The sequence below is a fragment of the Metopolophium dirhodum genome, chromosome 4 (assembly GCF_019925205.1).
Source record: "Metopolophium dirhodum isolate CAU chromosome 4, ASM1992520v1, whole genome shotgun sequence".
Lineage (NCBI taxonomy): Eukaryota > Metazoa > Arthropoda > Insecta > Hemiptera > Aphididae > Metopolophium > Metopolophium dirhodum.
In genome coordinates this window covers 20,297,183-20,322,245 of record NC_083563.1, presented here as the reverse complement: position 1 = coordinate 20,322,245, position 25,063 = coordinate 20,297,183, and the positions used below count along the sequence as shown (strand labels likewise).

At 30.6% G+C, this 25,063-nt stretch overlaps 6 protein-coding genes, 1 non-coding gene and 1 pseudogene across 10 annotated transcripts in view; 4 read left to right on the top strand and 4 right to left on the bottom strand.

Annotated features, from left to right (window-relative positions):
* Positions 1-143, top strand: part of LOC132943588 (uncharacterized) — a 31,103-nt gene extending 30,960 nt beyond the window's left edge. Inside the window, exon 7 of the mRNA XM_061012622.1 lies at positions 81-143. Coding sequence (XP_060868605.1) covers positions 81-143 — 63 coding nt within the window. The remainder of the gene's footprint in view (positions 1-80) is intronic.
* LOC132942597 (methylcrotonoyl-CoA carboxylase beta chain, mitochondrial) lies at positions 11-6,251 on the bottom strand. 3 transcript variants are annotated; one of them, XM_061011153.1, is made up of 12 exons: positions 6,106-6,251; positions 3,438-3,607; positions 2,507-2,757; positions 2,205-2,445; positions 1,968-2,146; positions 1,499-1,703; positions 1,281-1,430; positions 945-1,011; positions 694-850; positions 476-590; positions 324-409; positions 11-265 (listed from the first exon to the last, which is right to left on the bottom strand). In XM_061011153.1, the coding sequence occupies exons 2-12, from the start codon at positions 3,558-3,560 to the stop codon at positions 148-150; spliced, it is 1,692 nt and encodes a 563-aa protein (XP_060867136.1). In that variant the 5' UTR covers positions 3,561-3,607; positions 6,106-6,251; the 3' UTR covers positions 11-147. The 3 variants fall into 3 exon arrangements, with proteins under 3 accessions (XP_060867136.1, XP_060867135.1, XP_060867133.1); XM_061011152.1 differs by lacking the exon at positions 6,106-6,251 and adding an exon at positions 5,221-5,448; XM_061011150.1 differs by lacking the exon at positions 6,106-6,251 and adding an exon at positions 3,694-3,819.
* LOC132942599 (meiotic nuclear division protein 1 homolog) lies at positions 3,840-10,207 on the top strand. 2 transcript variants are annotated; one of them, XM_061011156.1, is made up of 5 exons: positions 3,840-3,870; positions 9,046-9,148; positions 9,349-9,485; positions 9,577-9,829; positions 9,933-10,207. In XM_061011156.1, exons 2-5 carry the CDS (start codon positions 9,059-9,061, stop codon positions 10,068-10,070), a joined length of 618 nt encoding a protein of 205 aa, XP_060867139.1. In that variant the 5' UTR covers positions 3,840-3,870; positions 9,046-9,058; the 3' UTR covers positions 10,071-10,207. The 2 variants fall into 2 exon arrangements, with proteins under 2 accessions (XP_060867139.1, XP_060867138.1); XM_061011155.1 differs by lacking the exon at positions 3,840-3,870 and adding an exon at positions 5,763-5,957.
* LOC132942598 (putative OPA3-like protein CG13603) lies at positions 6,416-7,288 on the top strand. The gene has a single exon (XM_061011154.1). It carries the CDS (start codon positions 6,549-6,551, stop codon positions 7,185-7,187), a length of 639 nt encoding a protein of 212 aa, XP_060867137.1. The 5' UTR covers positions 6,416-6,548; the 3' UTR covers positions 7,188-7,288.
* Positions 7,629-8,775, bottom strand: LOC132942600 (zinc finger HIT domain-containing protein 1). The gene is made up of 2 exons (XM_061011157.1): positions 8,525-8,775; positions 7,629-8,441 (listed from the first exon to the last, which is right to left on the bottom strand). Exons 1-2 carry the CDS (start codon positions 8,773-8,775, stop codon positions 8,213-8,215), a joined length of 480 nt encoding a protein of 159 aa, XP_060867140.1. The 3' UTR covers positions 7,629-8,212.
* On the bottom strand, positions 8,816-10,532 carry LOC132942601 (general transcription factor IIH subunit 5). The gene is made up of 2 exons (XM_061011158.1): positions 10,128-10,532; positions 8,816-8,990 (listed from the first exon to the last, which is right to left on the bottom strand). Exons 1-2 carry the CDS (start codon positions 10,160-10,162, stop codon positions 8,816-8,818), a joined length of 210 nt encoding a protein of 69 aa, XP_060867141.1. The 5' UTR covers positions 10,163-10,532.
* Positions 10,533-11,749: 1,217 nt separating this feature from the next.
* LOC132944021 (5S ribosomal RNA) lies at positions 11,750-11,868 on the bottom strand. The gene has a single exon (XR_009664403.1). It is a non-coding gene; the product is annotated as a 5S ribosomal RNA (ribosomal RNA).
* A 5,052-nt stretch (positions 11,869-16,920) lies between these two features.
* On the top strand, positions 16,921-17,855 carry LOC132943587 (uncharacterized; annotated as a pseudogene).
* Positions 17,856-25,063: the final 7,208 nt, after the last annotated feature.

Sequence of the window (25,063 nt, the reverse complement as noted above, 5' to 3'; positions counted from 1 at the left end):
GTAAGCAAAGAATGTAATAAAATAATTTAATAAACAATTATCATATAAGTATAATAAAATAAATGCATTGATTTTGACAGTATCTCGGAGTAGCTGTATCGTATATCATTGTTCTGGCACAATTTAAAATTGGTACTTCTTAATTGATTACATCCGGAAAATTCCATACTTGGTTTGCTGTACAGGTGAATTTTGGATGGCAGACAAGCTCATCGCCAACACCTGCCTTGTCTGAGCAGGATCAATGATGCCATCATCCCAACACCTGTTGATATTTTGCATGACAAAATTACATAATCATATTGAATTGAAATTTTACTTACCTCGCACTAGAATAAAATGGATTTCCTTCGTTCTCAAATTGTCTGATCACCGGATCTTTTAACATTTTTTCTTCTTCTTTTGTTAACTATAAACATAATAACAATCAATAAATCATATTATTAAAACTCTAACGATGGTGATTTGGTTTTACCAGTTTTCCTTCTCTAATCTTTTTGTCACTTTGAATTTGAGCAAGAACACCTGCGGCTTGTTCGCCTCCCATTATACTTATTCGAGAATTAGGCCACATATACATAAATCTTGGTCTAGTATGAAGCATAATATAAAAATATTTATTAAATGTCAACCAAATCAATGTTTTCTAACTAATCATTACAATTAAAAACCTAACATTTTTGTATTACTTACCCGTATGCTCGTCCACACATTCCATAATTTCCAGCTCCATAAGATCCACCAATCACTACAGTAATTTTAGGAACAGATGCACAGGACACCGCTGTAACCATTTTAGCGCCGTTTTTAGCAATACCGCCGGCTTCCGCGTCTTTTCCAACCATAAAACCTGGAAAATCAGTTAAAATTGTCAATAAACATATTGATATTAGTAATAATTAATTTGTACATAATAAATTTAAAGTACCTATTATTTAACATACCAGTAATGTTTTGCAAAAATAGCAATGGAATATTTCGCTGACAACATAATTCAATAAAATGTGTACCCTGTAGAGAAATTTAATTTTGAATTAATATTATTATTTAATAAGAATCTAATAATTATGATGCAAGTGCATACTTGAAGGGTGTTGACAGATGAATCCTTCCCTCCCCCCCCCCTCAAACTAAAAATAGTATAATTTGTATTAAATAAGTAGAATAGGTATGTATAAAAAAAAAAATTACCCCCTCCCTTCCAACCACCACAACAATGAACACTGGTCAAATATGCCATTTTGTTATGATATATTAAAAACTGAACATAATTTTCATACCTTTAACGCAGACTCGGAAAATAACACCCCATTGTTACCAATTATGCCAATAGGGTAACCACATAGTTTAGCGAATCCAGTTACCAATGTTTCTCCATAATTTTTTTTAAATTCAGAAAACACGGACCCATCTACTATTCTCGAAATAACCTAAAAAATTAATAATTATGGAATCATTAAAAAAAATTATGAACAAAATTATAATTATTATTTATTACCTCTCTGACGTCATAGTTCTTTTTTAAATTGTCTCCAACAATTCCATATAATTCTTCATCAGGATATAACGGTGGCTCAGGCACATCAAAATTATTTTTTATATCTTGTTTATTGTTATTATTATTTAAATTTGCAATAATTGTTTTGGTAATATGAAGTGCATGATAATCATCATTAGCGTAGTGATCAGAAACTCCAGAAACACTGTTATGAAACAATTTTTAATAGAATATTTTGTAAAAAAAACTAGAAAAGTATTAAAAATGACCTATAATTTAGGATTGATTCAATGATATATTAGTGAATTACTATATTATTTATACTTTATAGACATCTATAAAAAATTGTCAAATATATCCAGTTTATTGATCAAATTCTAAAACCACTACATCAATATTTTATGTACTGCGTGTGTACTTGGAGAAACATTATCATATTATAAATTTTGTTTATTTATAATATTCTTACGAGCAGTGAAGTTTGGCACCACCCAGATCTTCTGAAGACACTATTTCGCCAGTTGCAGCTTTCACTAAAGGAGGACCAGCAAGAAAAATTGTTCCAGTCTTTTTGACAATTACGCTTTCATCAGCCATGGCAGGTAAATAAGCCGCGCCTGCAGTACAACTTCCCATCACTACGGCTATCTGAAATATTCTTGTGATTATAAAACTCTAATATAATTCTATAATTTAAATATCTAACTTGTGTTATATTTTTTGAAGACATGATGGCTTCATTATAAAATATTCTTCCAAAATGTTCTCTATCAGGAAAAATTTCAGCCTGTTTTTTTAAGTACCCACCACCAGAGTCCACCAAATAAATGCAAGGTAAATTATTTTCACTGGCTATTTCCTGGGCTCTTAAATGTTTTTTTACTGTGATAGGAAAGTAAGATCCACCTTTAACTGTAGCGTCGTTGGCGATGATCATGCATTCTTTTCTATCAACAGTGGATATATTTATGATGAATTAAATAACTTAAAATTTAAAAAAAATTGCACCTGGAAATACGTCCTATTCCCGTAATTATTCCACCGCATGTAACAGTTTCTTTATAAAGATCATGTCCAGCCAATTGTGACAGTTCTAAAAATGGTGAACCTGAATCCAAAAGATAATCTATACGATCACGTACTAGTAGTTTTCCTTTGGATGTGTGCCTTAACTTATCTTTTGGATCACCTCCAGATACTGAATTGGTTACAGCCTTTTTCAAATTGTGCACCAAAATTTCCATTGCTGTTCGATTTTCCTATAATCAAGTACCAAAATTAAAATTGCTAATCAAACGTATGCTGCAATTGGAAATGTAGGAGCCCTGAATATATAAAATTACATGTTTAAGAGGATGTCAGCGCACTATTTGTTTTCTCTCTGGCCACACGCATTAACGCAGAATAATTTTTTCTATGTTTTTGAGTAATCTTAGAGTAAAATCACCCATTACAAAAAAGATAGAAGATAATATTTTTGAGGGAATAACATATCGATTTTATATTTTATTGTTGTTTAACTTTGTATTCGACTTTTAAAATAAATAAAAAAATTTTGTAAATTTAAATTATATTTAAATTGTTCTGAGCCAATATTTAAATAAATTGATATGTAATTCCCTCAAAAATATTATTCTCTATCTTTTTTGTAATGGTGATTTTACTCTAAGATTACTTAAAAACATAGAAAAAATGATTCTTCGTAAATGCGTTTTGTCTATGTTGCGCGTGGGCCAGAGAGAGAAAACAAATAGTGCGCTGACATCATCTTAAGGTTTTTGAATATAAGCCAACTATAAGTAATAACTAATATTTTATACCAATTAATACCATAGTATACTCTTAAGGATCAAGTATGAATAGACATAGTACTCGTAACTTGTTTGCTCTTTAACTATTATGGCACGGACAAAAATCGTAAATCTATGAATATATTAACCTGATATTCTTTTGAATTAACATCAATGTTAGATTCCAGTACAGATCCATTTGAGAAATGTGATGAACATTGACAACTACGGAAGATGACATATCTCCTCAGTATTTTAGTACTGCTCAACATTTTTATTGAAATACTCTTGTAATTTATTTTTTATGAAATCTTTAAATCTGTAACAGTTTGTAAATTATTATAAAAAATATATATATTTTATTTTATAGATAATACTAATATTAATTATTGGGTCAACAGATACCTATAAAAAATATGCAAAACCTTTTCCCAACAACACATAGTTAACGACTACACACTGGTGTCTGTTTATAATAGGAATCAATAAAAACTCTGACGTTTCAAATCGAACAAAGTACACACATAAGATAAGATAAAACATTTAGAGTTCAATAGACCACCAACAAAATACTGTATGCAAGTAGGTACATAAACAATAATATAATTTAAAATATTTACTTATAATATAAATTACATATGAAAATAATAAATTGTTTAATTAGTAATGTTAGTACTATAATTTTATAGGCAGTACATTTATATACCCAACCTATAGGCAAATTATTAGTTTTAATAACCATATTATAGTACCTATTATATACCTGATGTTAAAATGTCCTCGTTTTGCCTCACATTACTAAGCTACATATATAATAAATTAAATACCAAACTATATTATTTATATTTTATACTTCTTTCTATTAATTTGATTTTAATTCCAATATAAGCTATTCTTTGCAGAGACAAAAAAAATGTACACTAAAACTATAAAATTGGTCTAGCCTTTACTGTGAAGCTCTTTTCTATGACTACCACAACAGAACCTCCTGAATATTGGTTTCTTCTTCTAAAGAAGTGAATCATGCACTTGGCGGTCTTGGTTCGGTGTAACAAATTGTTTGAAAAATTTTAAATGATTACTTATAAACAATTTTAAGAAATAAATTATTTTAAATTTCTAAGACATGTGAATCTGAAATTATAAAAAAAAATGTTGCAATTAAACCAACAGTAAAGTAGTAATTTATAGTGTTATTTATAATGACTGTAATATGAAATGGGAGACAATAATTGGAGTTAGTGAAGGTATTTCCAAAAGAATTGTAGGCCAAAATCATATTGTTATATACCTAGTGTTTATGTCCAATGCTAGAAAAATATAACTTTAATTAAATTATTTATATATGTATTAAATATTGTACTTATTTGTAGTTCTGAAATGTCAGTAACTTTTTATATTTTAGCAGATATAATATTCCTTTTTTTTATGTTTAAAACATTTTGTTTTCAACGTTTTTTAAGACAACTGCAGTCATTATGAATAATTGTATTCATTTATGTTAATATAGTAAATTAAGTATAATTTTTAACCAACAATTAGGTTAATATTTAGCTTTTAAATACCTACCTAGTATACAGTGGTTAAAGTGGTGAGCGTTGGGGACTTAGTCTCCTTATCTCTGTCGGCGGTTAAAAAGCATCCCCTTTAACAAATTAGTATTGACATTATTCAGGGTTAAAAGTGGGATGAGTATGCTTACACAATCACTGTTTATACATTACACATAAAATTATATATGGAATGCTTAAGACTATATAGACAGTAGACCCCCCTGGAATTTGTTCCCACTTTAAGCCCTGCTTATAGTATATAAGTGAATAAGTCTATATACAATTTAATTGTAAGTATAGTCGTATAGGCGGTAATAGAATACTAGTATATTAATATATATTAATAGTAAATTAGGTATCATAATGTTTAATATCTTACCAACTATTCCTACGAATTTATGTAACTCAAATACTAAATCAATGTTCAATACAAATTACAATATACAACACACCACTGAGTACCGTGCAGGCATGGATCGTGACACACAAAATACTGAAACCTCATGAATAAGTATCATGAACTACTATTAAAATTTAAATTACTACTACCACTACTACTACTATATAAAAAAATGTATATATATATAGTTAGTTATAACATTGATTATAGAATACATATTATATTCTTAATTTATGTATTAATTAATTTATATATAATTTTGTACACTAAATTATTATACATAATATCAACTATCAAGTATTATTCTTTATTTTGTACTCAATATCTTTAACACTCTATAGGAGTTTCATATTTCATAAGTCATAATCATAGAAAATAGAAATTATGGACAAATAACAATATTTCTGATTAATTTGATTTTGGCTGTTTGATATTTGATTATAAAATATTTTGAAACTAAATTACTGATATACTATCACAGTTGTAGATTATCAATAAATAAATTTTACTGTCAGAATTTCGATTTTGGCGCGTAATATTATCTTTATGTGACTCCCAACTCCAATAATTGCTATTCAGTAATTTCTATTTCTATAAAGCACCTATACAATCTTGAATATTATAATTGATATTGTAATTGTTTAGTATTCGAAAATCTATATTAATCATTTGGATTAAATAGCTCATTGAAAAATCACTGAAGGTTAGAAGACAATGTAAGTACCAATTTAAATTTAAACAAAAACATACATAATATAAGTATTAGTATCTAAGCAATATTAATTGTTCTGTGATTAAACCCACACTCATCATAGGTTTTATTTTAAACTTATAAAATATGAATTAACAATTAAATAAACTTACGTCTAATGTCTATACACATTACACAACTACATGGATTTTCAGATTATTATTTCATATAAAAGTATTTTAAATATTGATCAGTGTAGTATTATACTATAGGTAGGTCCTGAAATTTGTATTAAGTAATTGTCCGTCTACAATGAACAGTTATGACATAATATAATAAAAGTAGTAATAGTATTTGCTATTATTTAATATTTAAATCGTGATTCGTGATTGTGTCCATACAATATTTTGACAGCTGCATTTTCTTTCCCAACTTCTTGTCTTCATATTACTGATAACAAACTTCGCTTATCAATCAGATATCATTTTTTATTTTTATTCAAAAAAACAATGTCAGTTTGATTCTATGTTACTATGTTTAACCTTTTAATTTTCGCATTATAATTTTATGTCTGAACGAAATTTTATCTAAAAATATTGAGAAGTTTTAATCAACAATGGTAGCACTCGGTGCTTTTCCGGCAGCCAAGCTTGGCGCTTTACTATTGCGCCAAGTAAGTAAACCGATTGCTAATTTTGTTAAAGAACGAGCGAAACAATCTCCAGTATTTCGATCGTATGTATGCATGCCACCTGCTCAATTTTACAATTGGTGTGAAGTTAAAATGAAGATGTATTTCATGAATCTTGGTACCGCAGGAAAGGTCAAACCTTTAAGTGAAACTATGGCCATCGAACTTGGATCAAATTTACTAGGTGAAGGTATTATATTTGTTGTCGCTGCTGCATTACTTTTGTTGGAATATAATAGGCAAGTACGTAAAGAACAAGCCAAAGAAGAAGTACGTTTACAAGAACAAGAAGACTTGACCAATACCATAAGGGATTTGGACTTAATGACCGAACAACACACTGCTGAATTAAGACGTCTTACATACCTGGTCGATGATTTAATATCTAAAGTTAACAGTAAATCATACCCTGGACCTGATATCCCAGAGACACCAACAAGTAGTAGCAAAGTTGATACCAAACGACAGGAACCCGAACTAAAGAAACAAATTTCTAATGACATTAACGAAAATGTATTATTTAAAAGCATTAAAATGTTAATCCAATCATTACAACAAGTTTGACTAAATTAGGTTTTTTTCTTGTAGAATCATATTGTTCACATTTTGTTAACACTTATTATTAAAGGGACTAATAAATTCATAATAAAGTTACTATTGTATTAGCAACTATGTTAAGTTCATTTTGGCCTAGTACTGTAAAATCTTAAATTTATAAAAATGATTATGAATGAGTGACAATATTTAAATGTGTTGTATATTTATTTTTAAAATGCTATTTTAGATCTAAATAATAATAAGAGCTTGTACATATTTTCAAAATATTGTTCACCTGTCTGATTATAGAATTATTTTAAGTGAAATACTAAAAATGAATTTTTAGTTAAAATCGGATAAATTAATAATTTGTTACAGGTAACAGGTTCCTAGTTCCATTAATTTTTGATTACCATTTGTTTCTGTAGATTTAAAAATAAAGTTTTCATGCAGTGTTATAGATACAAATTAATTAAATTGAATACATTTTATTTATAATTTAATATGTTTATCAAACAATGATACAAATTATAATTTATTAAAGGTAAATAGTAAATATAATTGTTTAATTACAGTTAGGAGGTATGACTTATAAATAATCTTCTATTAGAATATCAATTTCAAGCAGAATTAAAATGTTGATGAGTAATCATTTTCTAAATCTTACCACAGTCCATAACCTAAACATCCTCAAGTGTTTAATTTTCATTTGCTATAAAACTAAATAGTTTATATTACATGTCAAAAATATAATTGAAAATTATCCACATCAAAAGTTCTACAAACTTAAAATAAAGATTACATAACTATTTAGTTTTAACCTTAGTTGGATCAATAGTAATTCATACATTTTAATCATAGAAAATCCTATCATTAAACCTGTAGTGATATTTGAAAGATAAGACGTGTAAAAAAATTGTATTTAAATACCAACAATTTATATATATAAAAAAAATATTGACAAATTAAAATTAATTAAGTATATGAGTATAATTAAGATGATAAAAAATAAAAAATAAATGAGAAATCATATTATTTACAATGTTGCAAATTTATACAGCCCATTTAAGACATCGTGTGGCTTGGTGTGTACCTAAACACGAAATACAACAATATCGTGCACCACATGTTGTACATGTGTATGAACTCCGGAATCCACAGACTGCACAAAATATTCTGCGTGGAAAGTTTGATGAGGGTGCTTCTATTGTATTATAGTTGGGTGGGTCACGGTTGTTAAATTGATCAGCTTCGATTAATTGTTCAAATGTCCTTCGAAATCTAATTGAAAATTAAATAAAGTTTGTAAAATCACATAATTCATAATACAATTAATATATAGAATAGAATATTTAGATCATTACTTTTGTTTGTAATATTCAGCACTCTTTTCTTTTTTACGTCTCCCTCCTTTAGCCTCAATAGTGTCTAAAAATTTAGGGGCTTTTTTATTCAAAACAATGTCAGCATGTGGATCTTGTTGATAGTTGTCCATTTCTAAACTCTCAAGAGCCCGACGTGCCCTACGATTTCTGGTTGCTGTATCAAGGACCTTTTTTTTATCTGCATCTTTTAATCTTCCCGATTCCCTACCCATTCCTACTTTTGAAGACATTTTTAACTATTAGATAAAATAATTAAGAAGCAAAATGGTTTTAATTTTGAGTGAAAGTAAGTTGGTCCATTAATTCATCAACACGATCTTCTAATGTGTCCAAGACATCAGTTGATACAAATAAATGTTCTTCATCCAATTCTTGTAGAATGAATTTTTTTCCAAGAGCGTTAGTTTGATCCAATTGTAATAAAAACTGCTTCATCGACTGATCACTTTAAACAAATACGGTTAAGTTAATAATAAGTATATTATGCCATTGTGTTCTAGAATTCCAACAAAAATGTCTAAAAGAAAACAAGTCAGTGCAGAGGAAAAACGTACCAGGATGTTGGATTTATTTCATGAAAAAAAAGATTTTTACCAGCTCAAAGTAATAATAACATACATTTTAATTTTGATTAATTACATCAGATTTTTGGTAACTCAATATGAACCAAAAAGTTTTATTGTTTATGTGATTAATATTATCCTATGTATAATAACGGGTAGAAACATTTATTTTTAGTTATGAGTATTCTATTTCATTATTATTATTATTTTTATATTTAAATACATGTTTTAATAATTTAGGAATTAGAAAAAATTGCACCAAAAGAAAAACAAATTATAGTGCAATCAGTAAAAGATGTCATTCAAAACTTAGTAGATGACGGATTAGTTGATACTGATAAAATAGGAACATCGGTGTATTTTTGGTCTTTTCCAAGGTAACTACTTCTATTACTATTATTCTAGTTAAGACAGTATTTTCTAGGAAATACCTGCATATAAAATATTTGAAATATTTTCAAATTTTAGCAAAGCAAAAATTGCTAAGAAAAATGTATTGGATAATGCTAAAACAAAATTGGACGAGTATCAAAAAAAGCTTGACAAGAACTTAGAAATTATCAAAAAAGAAAAATTAGGAAAAGAGATAACAGATGAAAGACAAGCACTCTTAAACAAACTCAAGGCACTCAATGAAGAAAAATCAAGTTTAGAAAGCGATCTAAAGAAATATGAAGATTCCAATCCAGTCGAGTATGAGCGTATGAAGAAAAGCATAGAAGTACGTAAATGGTCAATGTCAGATTATCGCCATATGGTATAACATTGGATAACTGAGGATATTTCTTTGATTTTGTACTCTTACGTTATAACTTATTTTTTAGGTGGCCAAGGAAGCGGGAAACCGTTGGACGGATAATGTTTTTTCAGTGAAGTCATGGTGCAAGAAAAAGTTTTTCTTGGAAGACAGTGTTATTGACAAACAGTTTGGAATTCCAGGAGACTTGGACTATATAGAATGAAAGATAATGTGCACAACAGACCATGTATCTTACTTTGCATACTACATTACTACTTACCATGTAATTAATGTTCCCTTGGAGACGTGAACCATGTTTTTCCAATTTTTCAAATAATTATAAACCGTAAAATGCCTATTAATTTGTTTATCTTTCCTAACTAATAAATCCCTACTTTTTATAAAATACTTAGGTTTTATATACACAGACAGATAGTACCTAAATATTGTAGTCTAGAACTCTAAAGTCTAAAATACCGAATAATAAAGTTAAGTTAACTACCAGCTAGTTAAGATTAACAGTAAATTGCGCGTATCACCGGGATCGGGGACGAACCTTAGAATATAGATTACATAATATTATTTTGCGCGTTCTATCCATGCCCGTAATCATGACAAAATGTTTTTTTCATGCCCGCAATGTCACAGAACAATATTCACGTACTTCGTTTATCAACGCGTTGGGCGGTTGTACGCCGTACGGTCTGATGTTGGTCACGGAACGTAAAATCAGTCAACGTTCATCACGATTTAAGATAATATATCGTGACGTTCACCTGCCAGCCACCGGTTCATACAATATTCAATATTGTTCCAATCATGACAACATTATTCTAAGATAGATCTATTTTGTTATGATTTCATTATTTCAATCACGAATTATTATAACACTAAACTACTAAACACACACATACTTCTACACTGTATAGAAATCTGTGTTATAACATCTTAATTCGTCGTTTCAATACTTCCAATTTCCATCACATAACCATGGGTTCTCTCCAGAATTTTGTAACAGGTTCTATGGTTTCTATGATTCTCATGGAGATTTTGGGGGTGATTTTGATGTAGCAAATTGGAACTAGTTGTTGCTTTGAGCAGGGGCGCCATTTGGGGTATCGAAGGGTATACATTGGCGGCCCTATTTTTCGCCGTATCATATTGGCTTGCCTTAATTTCATGCTGGCGCCGATGCCCGATGTATCAGTTAAATTTAATTAATTGAAATAATTAATATAAGAAAGTAATATTTTATAAATAAAGGGATATACATAGATATTAGATATACTTAGATATTAAAGAAAGAAAATGTATATTAATGAATAATGATATAATATAATTTTACCATAGTGTTATCACTTAAAATATTCTCACTTAAATTATTTTTCATCCCTAATAGTAAAGTTAGAAAAAACTCCAACATGGTTACATTTCAATTTTCGTTCTTATAACTGTGGCCTGGTGGTAGAAAAATGTGGCCTGGTAAAAAATTTGGCAGCCTTATTTTAAAACTGAAATGGTGACCCTGGCTTTGAGCCTTTGGAGGATAAAGAAACCAGAAAAACAAAAAAAAAATTGGTAAGACGGAAATTTTAATACATAAGTAACAAGTTTTTGACAAAATATAATTTGTTTTTTTTTGTCGTAATTCAAAAATGAATTCGTTGTGGCTGAACAAGTTAAATATGATTAATAATTATTTAAATTTATCTATAAGCAGTTTACAAGTTAAGGTTAGGTTGATAACGTCAAAAAATATTTTAATGTTCTTATGCCGGATTGCACAAAAAAATTAATGAATCAATGGTGAACCATTAAATTTAATATATTTTTTATGCAACCCAGCATTAAATAAAGTTTAGAATAATTTAATAATAATAAGTTATTTTTAAATAAGCAAAAAACCAACGACACGTAGTGTTCCCAAGCGGTCACCCATCCAAGTACTAACTACGCCCGACGTTGCTTAACTTCAGTGATCGGACGAGAACTGGTGTATTCAACGTGGTATGGTCGTTGGCGGATTTCATTTGGAAAATAATACTAATTAAATTAATTAATTTATAATATAATGTCATTTGTATTTTTATTGTGTTGTCACTTTGAAGTTTGAGCAAGGCTTGCAACATTATAATAATTATGATTATAACCAAGGTATATAGATTGATCATAGAGAAGAGAAAACTAAGCCACTTTTTTTATCCTGGCCAAGCCGAGTGTTTTCACCTTCTCTTCTCTACATCGTGATCAATACCTATAACGTTATACTTGACAAAAACATTTTGTCTTTTGTAAATGTAATTATAACGGGATACAATGTACAAACATAGGTAATTAAATACCACATGACAAAATATATGATATATCATAAAACAAAATATAACATAACGCAAAACGTAATTTATAGAATATCATCAAACGAAAAAAATTCTATACGTTTTTAACAACAAAATCATTTTAAAATTTAAAATTTAATAAATTTCAAAAATCGAACTTAAAATATTTATAAAAAAATTGTGCCTATGTATTTTTAATATTTTTAAAATGTGATCGCAGCAATATATTAAGTGCTTTGTATTAAATTTTCACACTTTTTGGCCCAACTAATAAAATTTTGTTGATATTTATAAAAAAAAAACTAACACATTTGAAATTTGAAATTGTCCGTAAACAACTCAAAACGAGTCAAAATATTTTGAATATTTTATCGTGTATAGAAAATGCAAATATAAACAACCAGTGAAAATTTCATGTATTTACGGTTATTTATTTTGGAATTACACCAAAAACCAAAGACGATTTTTTCAAATACCGATTTAGCGTAATAATTCCGTTTTCCTTAATTTTTTTTTTTGTTTTTCTCGGCGCTTTTGAACACTAATGGGAACTTTATTTTACTCCAACTCCCAAGCACTAACTAGATTCACTTTCCCATCGAACAAGATACTCAAATTGAATATCGAATCATTATTTCGACTACCTATACTTATCGTGTTAACAGACACAAAAAAAATTAAAAAAATTAAAAAATACATTATTATTGTAAAATCAATACATTTATCGCCCCACTCAGAATCTAAAAGAGTCCTGACCTAATAGTTAAACTATTTTTTAAAATTCCAGCAAATACTTTAAATAACAATACGCGACATTGCGAAACTCAATAATAAGAATTGCTGACATGGCCCTAAAAAACTTGGTGGTTGCCTATCCAATATTATGTATATATGTTGCATATGTTAGCCCCTTTATATAACAAATAATTATTTTAACTATCGTTACCAAGTAATTGGTACATAATCATTAATTGTTTCTAATTAACAAGTATATTTTAACGTTTAACGGCTTAAAATATAATCCTATTGTAAAAACGTACATAGCGAATTTGGCAATTCATATACAATACCGCTGTACGTCGTGCTTATAGCCTATAGGCTCGTGTTTTAGCGGCGTGTTTCGCGTATTGTCATTTATAGTATTTGATTCCAGTAAAACCTTTAATAGATATTAAAATTAAACATTTTAAGAATTTTGATATTGCGTTAAATTTTTATTTTTTTTGAGCTACCGGTAATAACTGCAGACCTAATATTATTATCCAAAGGGGAATGGGCTATGTTTGAACAGCGTTATTGTATTACAAAAAAATGGTAGACTACCAAAAATTCCGAGGTAAAAAATTACTAGGAAAAAAGCCCGTGGTTCAAAAGTCTGGTACATATAATTAGGTAAGAGCAAAACTACGAACTGATGATGCTCAATAACGTTCCAATATTAGAAATTAGTAATTTTTTTTTAAATATATTATTTATATATGACGATAGTTAATACTTTATTAAACTGAGAAATCATTACAATATATTACTATGAATATTTATAATATAATTAATAATAATTTTGGTTTTTTTATATAGGTAATGATACTAAGTAATTATAGTCATTGAAATTTTTTTTAAATAAAATATTTTAAATTTTGTTATACCTACATATATATATTACAGTGTACCCTACTTTTTTATTCTGGACTTTTTTGCCGCGATTCCAAAAAAATATTATGTTTTACTGGCATAACCTCACAGTTGAATACTTCAAGTAAATATTATTATATATTATAAAATGTCGTGCAAGTAAATTAAAAAATACATTTTTACAATAATTGTAGAATTATTCTACAAAAGTATCAAAGTTTCGTGTTATAACCTGTAGTAAAATACTATTGTAGTATAGTGTATACTGATACTGTATACTATATAAATATTAAATATATAAAATATATATAATATAGGAAGGTATTAGCCAGTGATACCTGCTACCTCATTAGTTATTCTGAATTTAGTATATCAAATTCAAATAATTTTACTTTTGTATGAATAATTTTATATTTTTATCGTTTTCATACACAATATGAAATTATAAACTTTTATATACCTATAAAATAAAAAGTTGAATTTTAACTTTACTTTAACACGCAATGAACTCGTGAGTCATAACAACCTATAATATAGTTTGTGAATTGTGAGTCATCCATCAACCCTATATTATTGTGTGTGTCGTATATATTGTGTACCTGAAGAGTATAATAATTAATAAACTATATTATATACTGTATACCTTGGTTTTACCCTGCGACAATATGCACTGTGATTGTATACCTATTTCGTATTGATAAGTCAATGTACTTTGTACTCAACGGTGTATAGATATAATATTGCGGTGAGTTGTGTGACTCATATGCTTGATATACATATAAAACAAGTATAGTAGCAATTACTGTAGACGTATAAAATATATTTACATGTGATATGTTTATTGTTTTAGATAGAAATTAGGTACTAAGGTACATAATAGTTGTAATAATTTATTGAAAAAAACCTCTGGTGTAAATTTCCATATAACCTGCATATTTGTATAATGTAGTATAGGTATAACATATTATGTTTTACGTTAAAAACAATCCATTTTACATCATATTTTAGATTCTGAGCGAAGCGATGAATGTATTGATTTTACAATGAGGTGTGTTTTTTTTTTTATTTTTTTTTTTTTTTTTGTGTCTGTCATCACCTTTTAGGACAGTAAAAATGCTTGGATTTTCTTCAACAGTAACTTTTCTGATAGGAAAGTGAATTTAGTTGGTACTTAGGGGGGTCAAAAGTAAATATTTCCCAGTAGTTTTCAAAAGCGACGTAAAAAACAAAAGAAAAATTAAGGAAAAACGGGAATTTTTACGCAAAATCTGTTTTTGAGAAAATCGATTTTGGTTTTTGGTGCAACTCTAAAACAAATGACCGTAGGTACATGAAATTTTGACTGAATGTTTAATTATGGGGGGGGGGAGGGCCACCTAGATAATACCTAATTTGTATAGCATTTTATTGCATTTATTTGCACTTTATATAGCAGTTTTGTAGGGCGATAAGGAGGACTGACAAGCTGATAAGCTGCATTCTTATATATTGGACGATATTGGACGACCGGAAGCGTCGTACAAGCAATATGCAGAATTCGTATATAATAACTAATAAGTAATAACTTATAACTTATAAGCGAAGTGCGTAATCGTGTGCGTGCGGGTACATTTATTGTTGCTGTGATGTTATATGCGGGTTTGGACGATCGGCAGCGTCGTCCATACAGTAAAATATTTATGTATTACTATATTAAGTAATTTATTTTTAAAATTAACACCGTTGTCGGTTGCTAATCCCTATTATTATTATTTTAATTTCTATTTTCTACTGCGACCTGCGACTATATAAAAAGTAAGATGCATGACAAAAACAAAATAGATCTATTTTGTCATGGTAAGATGTATATTTTCGTATATTTAAATAATTTGTTATACCTATGGCTACCGCTATTACATTTAAAGTCACACCCCAACCACCAGCACCCACGAGCCACCACTATACTGCACACTCGTATATTTTACAATCACTTCGCGAGTATAATATATTATATTATATAGATCGAATTCTGTATTTATAATGTTGTGGCTATAACGCTATATTAAATACATAGGTAATGACAAAAAAAATTCAAGTAAATTCAATTTTTTATTTATTCATTTTAGTTTAATATCATATGCGAGTTCAGAGAATAATTCATTTAGGAGGGATGGAGGCTATGCGTAACTTTTGATAGTGCATAGCCACTCCACTTCTCCAGCCTCCTTGAGCTTATGTCTATATAATCTATATCCGTTGTTCATTATCATATTAATATTATCTGTAGATTTTAGTTAAAACTTATATAACTTATTAGGTAGGTATAAGTATATAACATTAATATCATATACATATACTATAAATAGACATCTGGCCATAATTGAATAAACAAATTTTCTGTTTTAAATGCTAAAAACGAAATAATGTATTAAATAATGCCATAATGTTATATATAATAATAATATCTTGGACCATAGTGACGAAATTTGTTTATTTATATTTAAATTTTTAAAATTAATTATTTACAATAACCATATAGACGATCAAAGCAATACCGGACGAACTTGGAGAGAAACGCTGGTTGAGTAAGATAGAATCATCGGGGAATGTCCATTCCGTGGAACTGGAGTGGCGCCTGGCTGGATAGTGGATTGGCGCCTATATATATAACGAGACATACTGCACCGAGGACAAAGAGAAGACTAGCGGCAGGCTGTCGGACCTGGACGCCAAGGGGTCGATCCCGAGTGGACGCGGTCGGCCTCCTCTGCGGTGACCGGGCCACGTTATCGTTGGCCCACGACGACGACTCAGGGCGGTGTACTACAACGTAATATGTGGCACAACGGCCGGCGGAGGAGGAGGATGCGAGCTCGACGGCGGAGATGGATAAAAAAAATATGGCGTACAGCGGCGGCACTTGCAGCAGCCGCAGAAAAAGATCGGGATCAGCGAGGACGAGTTTGGAGATCAGCCGCGCCGCCGGAGGATCACCGAAGGCATAATATCATGTAATTGAAAATTCCCGCGGCCGGGAAACCGGGCCACCCGTGAGCGACGACAGTGTTCGTTCTGCTGTGGTCGGGGACAAGCGGCCGGGCAAACCGGACTAGAAATAGGCTGTAGATGTCGAGGTGCTCATCCAGAGTTCCAGGTGTCGGAACCGGAGATAGTGACAACAGAGTAGTAGATAGTAGAGAACTAACGGACGTGACGGTGAAACTGAACGGGGTAAGAAGGGACGTGGCAGTTCCACGAGAAGCGCGAAAATAAACGACCATATACCTAGAATGACAACATATTATTATTACGTGAGTTATAAGTATACAGTATTTATAAACTAGTGTTACGACTTATTATACACCATATAACAATAATATGTCGTGAAATAAATAAAAATTGTTAATAATTTTCCGTAAAATTACAATTTCAGCAAACCTACGATTGACCGGCGAGCATATCATTTGGAAGCTCGCCGGAATTCTTGAAGCCATGCCGCGCTTCTCGGAACTGCCGTCACCGTCAAACTTCTTACCATTCAATCAGTTTCACCGTCACCTCCAAAGTTCCTCCTCCCCATCATGTCACTGTCTCCGCGGGTCTGGCACGCACGGCACGCACCTCGATCTGCAGCCAGAAGCTTTCTTGTCCAAACCGCTTGGGCCGGTTAGGTGCCTGCCCCCAGAACGAACACTCGGCCCGGTTTCACAGACGCGGGCAGCATTTCCGTGGTGGTGGTCCTCCGGCAAAGGCTGATTTCCAGACTCGTCCTCTGCTTGCCGCTGCCCGATCCCGTGCAGGCTGCTGCTGCCGCCGCTGCATGCCATAGTAATCGCCGTTGAGCACCAGAGCATTCTCCTATCGCTCCGTCCAGAGTACTGCCGGCTTGGGTCAGCCGCTTGTTGTAGTTGCACCTCACTCCGTCGTCGCGGCCCGACAAGAACCCCCGCGGGAGTGGCTCGGTGGCCGCCCGGCGTCTTGGTCCGACAGTCCGCCCGCCGCCGCAAAAAGTCCTCTCGTCGTCCTTAGTGCAGTATGTCTATAAGCCGGACATTCCCTGATATCCAACCAGCGTTTTTACTCGATGGTTTGCCCGAATCGTCCGGTTAAAAAAAAATTTCTTAGATTATAGTTATTATGTTAATTATGTTTTAGATTAATAAAGAAATATGTATAATTTAATATTGATGATATTATTATTTTTTTTTTTGTTCATAACTTATAATAATAAACATATCTACTTACAACTAAAATAACTAATATTATGGCTTTGTACACAGACACACCGTTAATAATATTATAGCTAGTACAAAATACAGACCACTATAAACGTGAAGCAAGTAGGTTGCGAAATTATTTTCAAGAAATATCGATAGGTGTTTGTATATACGCTCATGTATTGTACACCATAAACAATAACAAGAGTGTAAACCAGGAATTGGCGAGATACTTTAAAAAATTATCTTAAATAACAAAATACATTTGTTTTTAATGAGTAATTGTTAAATATAGAATTCTATGTAGATGCACTTGAAAAAAACCTACATAATTAAAAAGGTGGGCAAGTGGATGTCGCTCTGATGTACAGTAGGTTACAACTTACAAGTGGGTCACTGTAATGTGGATGGTGTTAAATTTGAATTCAATGATATAATATAATTGTATAAGAAAAACGATTCTGAGCGAAGACAGTCAGTCAGCCTATGATATTACTAAGTACCAATATTTGATGGTATTATTGTGAATAAAGTAATTTATATATAACCTATTAACGTGGACCTTGTTATGTTATATATCATAATATTCTATAACTGTGTAGGTTTTTCATGAACAACTGACCCACTACAAATAATAGCAATGCGGTACAGCCGTACAGTATTATAAATTTACCATTCATAACTTAAATTATATTATATAGGTAGGTATACCGTATATCCGGCCGTAGAGATGTCACCATGTCATCGGTTGAGCACTAAACACAACAACGAACCAATTTATTTTTATTGAAATTAAAATTTTATATTTTTACTGTCTGAAAAATGTCAATATAATATGCGTAATAATAATAAATTTAGTACCCACAATTTCACGACGATGCGTCATAAATACCCTGGTATAAAATAATTCGATGGCTATTTAGATCCATTGCACTCTCATATTTTTTTATAAAGCATTTTATTTATTAAAAAATATATAAAATATAATTAGATAATATATTTAATTGTAATTTGTAACAACTAATTTTAAAAATTCAATTTATGTTTAAGTAAATGAATAAAATATTGTCAAAATATGAATCAATATCCACTGTCAATTTAATCACCTAAGTATTCACCTCAAACAGCAATAAAATTCTATTATTTGGTCAATATGTTCAAACTAATATGTTCAAAATAACAGTAGGTATATAGGTGCGATATAGGCATTGAAATAAATCCATAACTTTTCATTGAAACTACTACGAAATAATTGTATTATATAGAATATGTGGATACCTACCTATTTAGCCATAATTTAGCATAGACTGCCGAGTCCTGACTTTGTATTGAACATTTTAGTAGCTTCACAATTTGAAAAATCACATCCACCCACCCCTTTGAACGTCTGGATTATTTACTGCGCGCTGTATATAAAATACTCATACCTACGTGGCTATGTAAGTCATCACAATTTTAACTGAAACAGTACGATTTCCTGCAGTAGTAGTGTACTGGGGGCGTTTGGGGCTGTGCAATTTGTGTGTGTAGCTTTTTTCATTCAAACGCTCAAGTGACTGGCACTATATTACAATTATTACTATTATCTAAACAGTTAAATAACTGGCGCACTGCATTTGCGAGCCACGATATTAGAAAGTAGAATGTAGTAGAAAAAAAAATCGTATGCAGTATGCTACAAACTAATTCTCAGTAGGTATACCGCGTGTGCGCGAAAACTGGGTAGTGCACTCTATGACTCAGTCGCCTGCATTTCTCAGTAAGACAGTACCTTATACATATTTTGGAATTCGGTCTGCGGGAGGTTGATTATCCAACGGGCGAGTTTCATTTTCCGCAAACAAAATTCAAAAATATGTATGCATTACCGAGTAGTACCTATAGTACTGACCACTGAATTGTGAATACCAGATAATTTGATTAGGTGCACTGTGTATACCCTGCAGTTTTTGCGGACACCGGTATATTATACTGTTGTTGTATATAATAAATAATAATAAACACGTTACACTTTTACAGTAGTGTACACATATTTCTTTTTTACTAGAAATAATTGCTCGAGTATCAAGCACGGAGTTTGTTGGTAATAAACCTGTAAAGTAGGTTCTATATAATTTTCATTAATTAATTTTTTCACGAATAATATATAGCAACAATTTCTGCGCTACTTATGAAATGTAACCGTTATTTACTCATATATCTAATGGGTATTGTAGGGTTCTAAACTTTAAAATTAAAAAAAATAAATAAATATTGTTCTAATAATCTTCTAAACAATATATAATATACACCGATATACATAGATGGACAATGATTATTATCAATATATATGTGTAATATATATAATTTATATATATTTTTGATATAGGTACATAATTATTACTATGTACCTATTATGTATATTAGTATATACACATTTATAATCAAAACTTGAAAATTAAAAGTAGTTTTATTGCTACAAAAAAAGATAGAATATACATATAATATATAATATGAATCTCGGACAAAAAGTCCGGGGACAAAAGTTCGAAAGATACAAAATTCGATTGGAAAAAAGTTGGACAAAAAGTGTGGACTCATTTATTACAGTCAGAAAAAGTTCTAGCACAAGTCCGAAAATATAAATTATATATTAATAAATAAATATAGATTAAAATATTGTTTTTTTTTTATTAATACACAATTATTTTGGTAATAATATTGATTATTGGCTATAGCATATTAAATTATAATAAATTAGGTATTGTATAAGATATTAAAATACATTATATTTGAATATTATTTTTAATTTTAATTTTACGAATTTTACAAATTGAATAATTTGTATTTTTGAACTTAAAGTCTGACTCGAAATATGCGTGCTCTGACTTTTTGTCGAACTATGTAACAAAATGTTTACCTTTTTTCAAATCGAACTCTTTTACGTATACTTACTTACTGAACTCACCTAATAATATTATGTATTGTACATAAAACCACGGTGAAATTTCTTATGCAGAATCCGCAAATCCAACATTATATGCGAATTAAATTATGGTATTATAGACTATAGTATTAACTATTAGGTATGTAAGTACAGATTAATCGTGATCAAAATACCTATTACAAATACAATATAATCGAACGGTCTGGGAGCAGAGGTTCGGTCGATGTTTAGGCATACAATAAATAATAATTATATTATAATAAATTATTTTGTTGTCGGCACTAAAAAAATCGTAGATTCCCATTAACGTCACGGTTGATTGGTGTATGTGACGTTCTCTGCTACCAATCGAAAGCTTCCTCTATTCGCATTAATACCTATGTATAGTATATTGTTATAAGTAGCTTATTATTGTCGATTTAAAAAAAAATCGACTACACCCGAATGCGCGGGTGTGCTATATTATGCCTATCTATCGTTACGTTTATCTGTGTTTCTTAATCTAGTTAAACTGCGTAACCCTGGGAAAACCGCGGAGATCATTCAAGGACTCGGTTAAACTCGAGTGATTTTTTTCAAAATATTCAAAAAATGTATATCATAATGTATTCTAATATTACATGATGGTCAATTACACTTTTACAGTACCTATGACATTTCGCTGTATTTTACAGTCTAGTTGCCGTTTATCCGCCATCCTCTTCTATTGGAGGTAATGTTTATAGGGGTTCCTCATCAAAAAGTATTGTCGTTTGGGGTTCCGTGTTCTCGAAAAGTTTAAGAAGCCCTTAATATGTAGACGGTCTGACTGCTGACGTTCGTGGTTAAGTATAGTAATTAATAGTTGCAATTGGTACCTATATAATATCATTGTAATAATAATACTTCCGTGGCGTCGTGGCGAGTGGCGGCGAGAAGTAAGAACCGCTGGGTGGGGCGGGGAAGAGGAAAGAGGCGCTGAACAATAGAATGTAGAAATATGGAATTATAGTTGTGTGCCGCCGGATTTAGCCTAAAATCGAAGCCGTACATCTGATGGAGAGGGGAGGGGCAAGAGTGGGCACAGTGGGCAGACGGTTGTGTTTCGTCGCGGAACGGTGTGGCGTGGGTACGGACTACGGAGGCCGCCGCCGTCGTCACAGAGTGGCGCGCGCAGACCATATTTGGAATTGTTTGGCCGGGCCGAACAGCGTCGGTCGTTCTGCAGACCAGCCGTGCACCTTTTCGAATCGTCGCCGACGCCGCCGCCGCCGTCCAAAACTGAAACTCCCGACTCCCGACTCCGTGCGACCGTAGACGGAACATGGAACGGTGGATCGATCTGAGCTGTGTCGCATTTGTGGCTAAATGTGGCGTTTGTGGCGTTTGTGCACGACTGTGACGCGGTGGTGGGTAGGGGGGATGTTCGCCGGTTTTATTGATATAATATATTTTATAACTATTTAATATTATTTCAGACAGACGAAAAAATGTCCGTCAAATTTTGGCCGTCCACAATACAGTCTTTGAAAATGATGTCTCCCTCTTTTCCGTCCTGCCAGGTCTGCGCCGTGACGATCGTCTGTCCTCAGATTTAATATAATTTTCGAATTTTATTGTTCTCGGCCGTCGTCGGACGGAGGGATATGTTCGCGTTTTATACTTCTTTGTCGCCAAAATATTACATTGTATTATTATATTCAAATATTATTACGAAAATCCGTCCTCATTGCGATTAGGAACAGCTACGGAGATCAGAAAACAGAAATACCAATAGAATGATATTATTACAGTGCAAAATATAATACACGACGCTGCAGTCTGAAATAATTTGTATTATTAAATATTAATAATGCATTTTACTTGCATGGTATTTAGTTTTTTTGTACGGTAAACACGTTGTCATGTTGTTGTTTCACATTGACCGCTTAACAACATTCCGTTTAAGGATAAATCTCGAGTAAAACGATCGGTGAAACTCAATAATCCGTTGTGCAATCGGACTTATTCGGACCTACAATCGAGCTTTCCCTCTATATTATGCACACGCAATATATATGCAACTCCTAATCCCAAGTAGTGTTTTGGATTATGAATTATGATAATAGGACTATAGGAGACAATAATCCGACTTAACCAGGTTTTATTTAGTCGACGTTTATAATGTTTAAATTAAGTAAATTATAAACAAATAAAAATGATATTGTTGACGCTCGCCGGCGAATTATAAAAAATTTTAAATGCAAACATAATAATTAATTCGATAAACTGAGGTTAATTATTACTTATTAGTAAGAAGTAAGAACAAATTTTCAGGTATATAATAATAAGCAATTGCTATAATACGAATTTACAAATATACATACTTCATTACGTGTTTTTAATCTTTATGCTGTTTACACTTTTGTCTTTACAAAATAATACATAAAATATTTAATCTAGTTTTTAGTATAAAATAATATTTTTTACTATATTATAGTAAGTAATAACTAATAAGTATATTGTATATAGTAGGTATATCGTATATACCTTATGGTAAACGGAAAAAAAGTCTCCCGTTGCAGCAGCGGCGTATTTAAGGGGGGGGGGGATTTGGTGGATACACCCCCCTTGGTTTTTTTTTCATATATCTGAATAAAATAATAAATACATTTTTATATATATTTTTTAAATACTATTATTATAAGATAGGTATATTATTTTAATTTTTAATTAATTTACGAAAGGGTAAACCACATATCTGAATAAATGCATTTTTATACATGGTTAATTATATATAATTAACTATATATGGACTTTTTTTCCAAATATCATACCTATTATATATGTATAACCAATGTATCTTGCATGTTACCTGTACGGCTATTTATACCTATGTAGAGTAATAATAATAATAAAATATACGTTATTGTTATGTTATAACGATAAATTATTTGGCATAATAAACAGATTATAAATTATAATATTTATTGACCATTTAGTGTTTTTATTTTTCAACTCGTGGAAATATGGAGTGTACATACATTTAATAATTTTTAAAAAAGAATATAGGAGTTATATAACATAATATAGCCTATAGTCTATACGATATAATATAGTTTATAGGTGGATTACGTTGTATCTTATATTCCTATTTATTAATAGTTTTCAGTTATTGAAAATAAAACTTATAGGGAAACGCAAATAAACCATAATTATTGTGAGTATGCATATTATTAACTTTTCTATATAAGACACAAATAACGTAAATAATTTACAATGGAAAAGGGTGGTTCTCATAAGAAAAGCACAAGTTAATATCTTCATAGGTGTAAGGTAGGTACCTACGTAATTATAAAATCAATGATAATATATTGCAACTTGCAAGTATTGTACTATTGTGTACCTACGTGCAACCTAATGCAAATAACAAATAACAAATGTCAAATTACCTTACACAGTCGCACTTCATTATTTTAATCAAGCCAACTTTATTTCTTATAACTTAATCAAATATTGAATAATATTGTCAAATCAACGCTATTTCTTAAAACCTGATACCTATTTAAGGGTCATTAATCTTTCGGATTCCTTAGTATCATGCATAGACACATAGTAAAGTTTAAAATATTACAAAAATGATTTATTTTATTTTACTATCGATTTCAAATAGCAAATGGAAACGTACGAAGCGTAGCACGTAGGTGGATGACTCATGCACTCGCACTAGCCGCACTGTATCTAACCCATTTTTTTACAGCCTACCATATACTTTATAGACGCATAGTATAATACGAACGCCCATAAAAAAGCATTTAGCTTTTTTAACAATGTAGGTACATGCGAGTATACGACATAACTACAACGACTGAAAACTACGTCCCACATAATATTACGCATTTCCGTGTAACATTTGCAATCAATATTCAATACTAAATAGTTATTACTTAGTTTTTACTAATAAGTAATAAACTAATAACTAATAACTAATAATAAATAATATCTATACGACATGTGTTATATTATTATTGAAATGATAAGTGATAACCAATATTATACAACACGTCATCACAATAAAATATAATACAATTACTAGGCACATGCCACTAAATGATCAAATAATATTTAAAATTTAAATGTTATAACAAATTACAATTAAGAGAAGCCT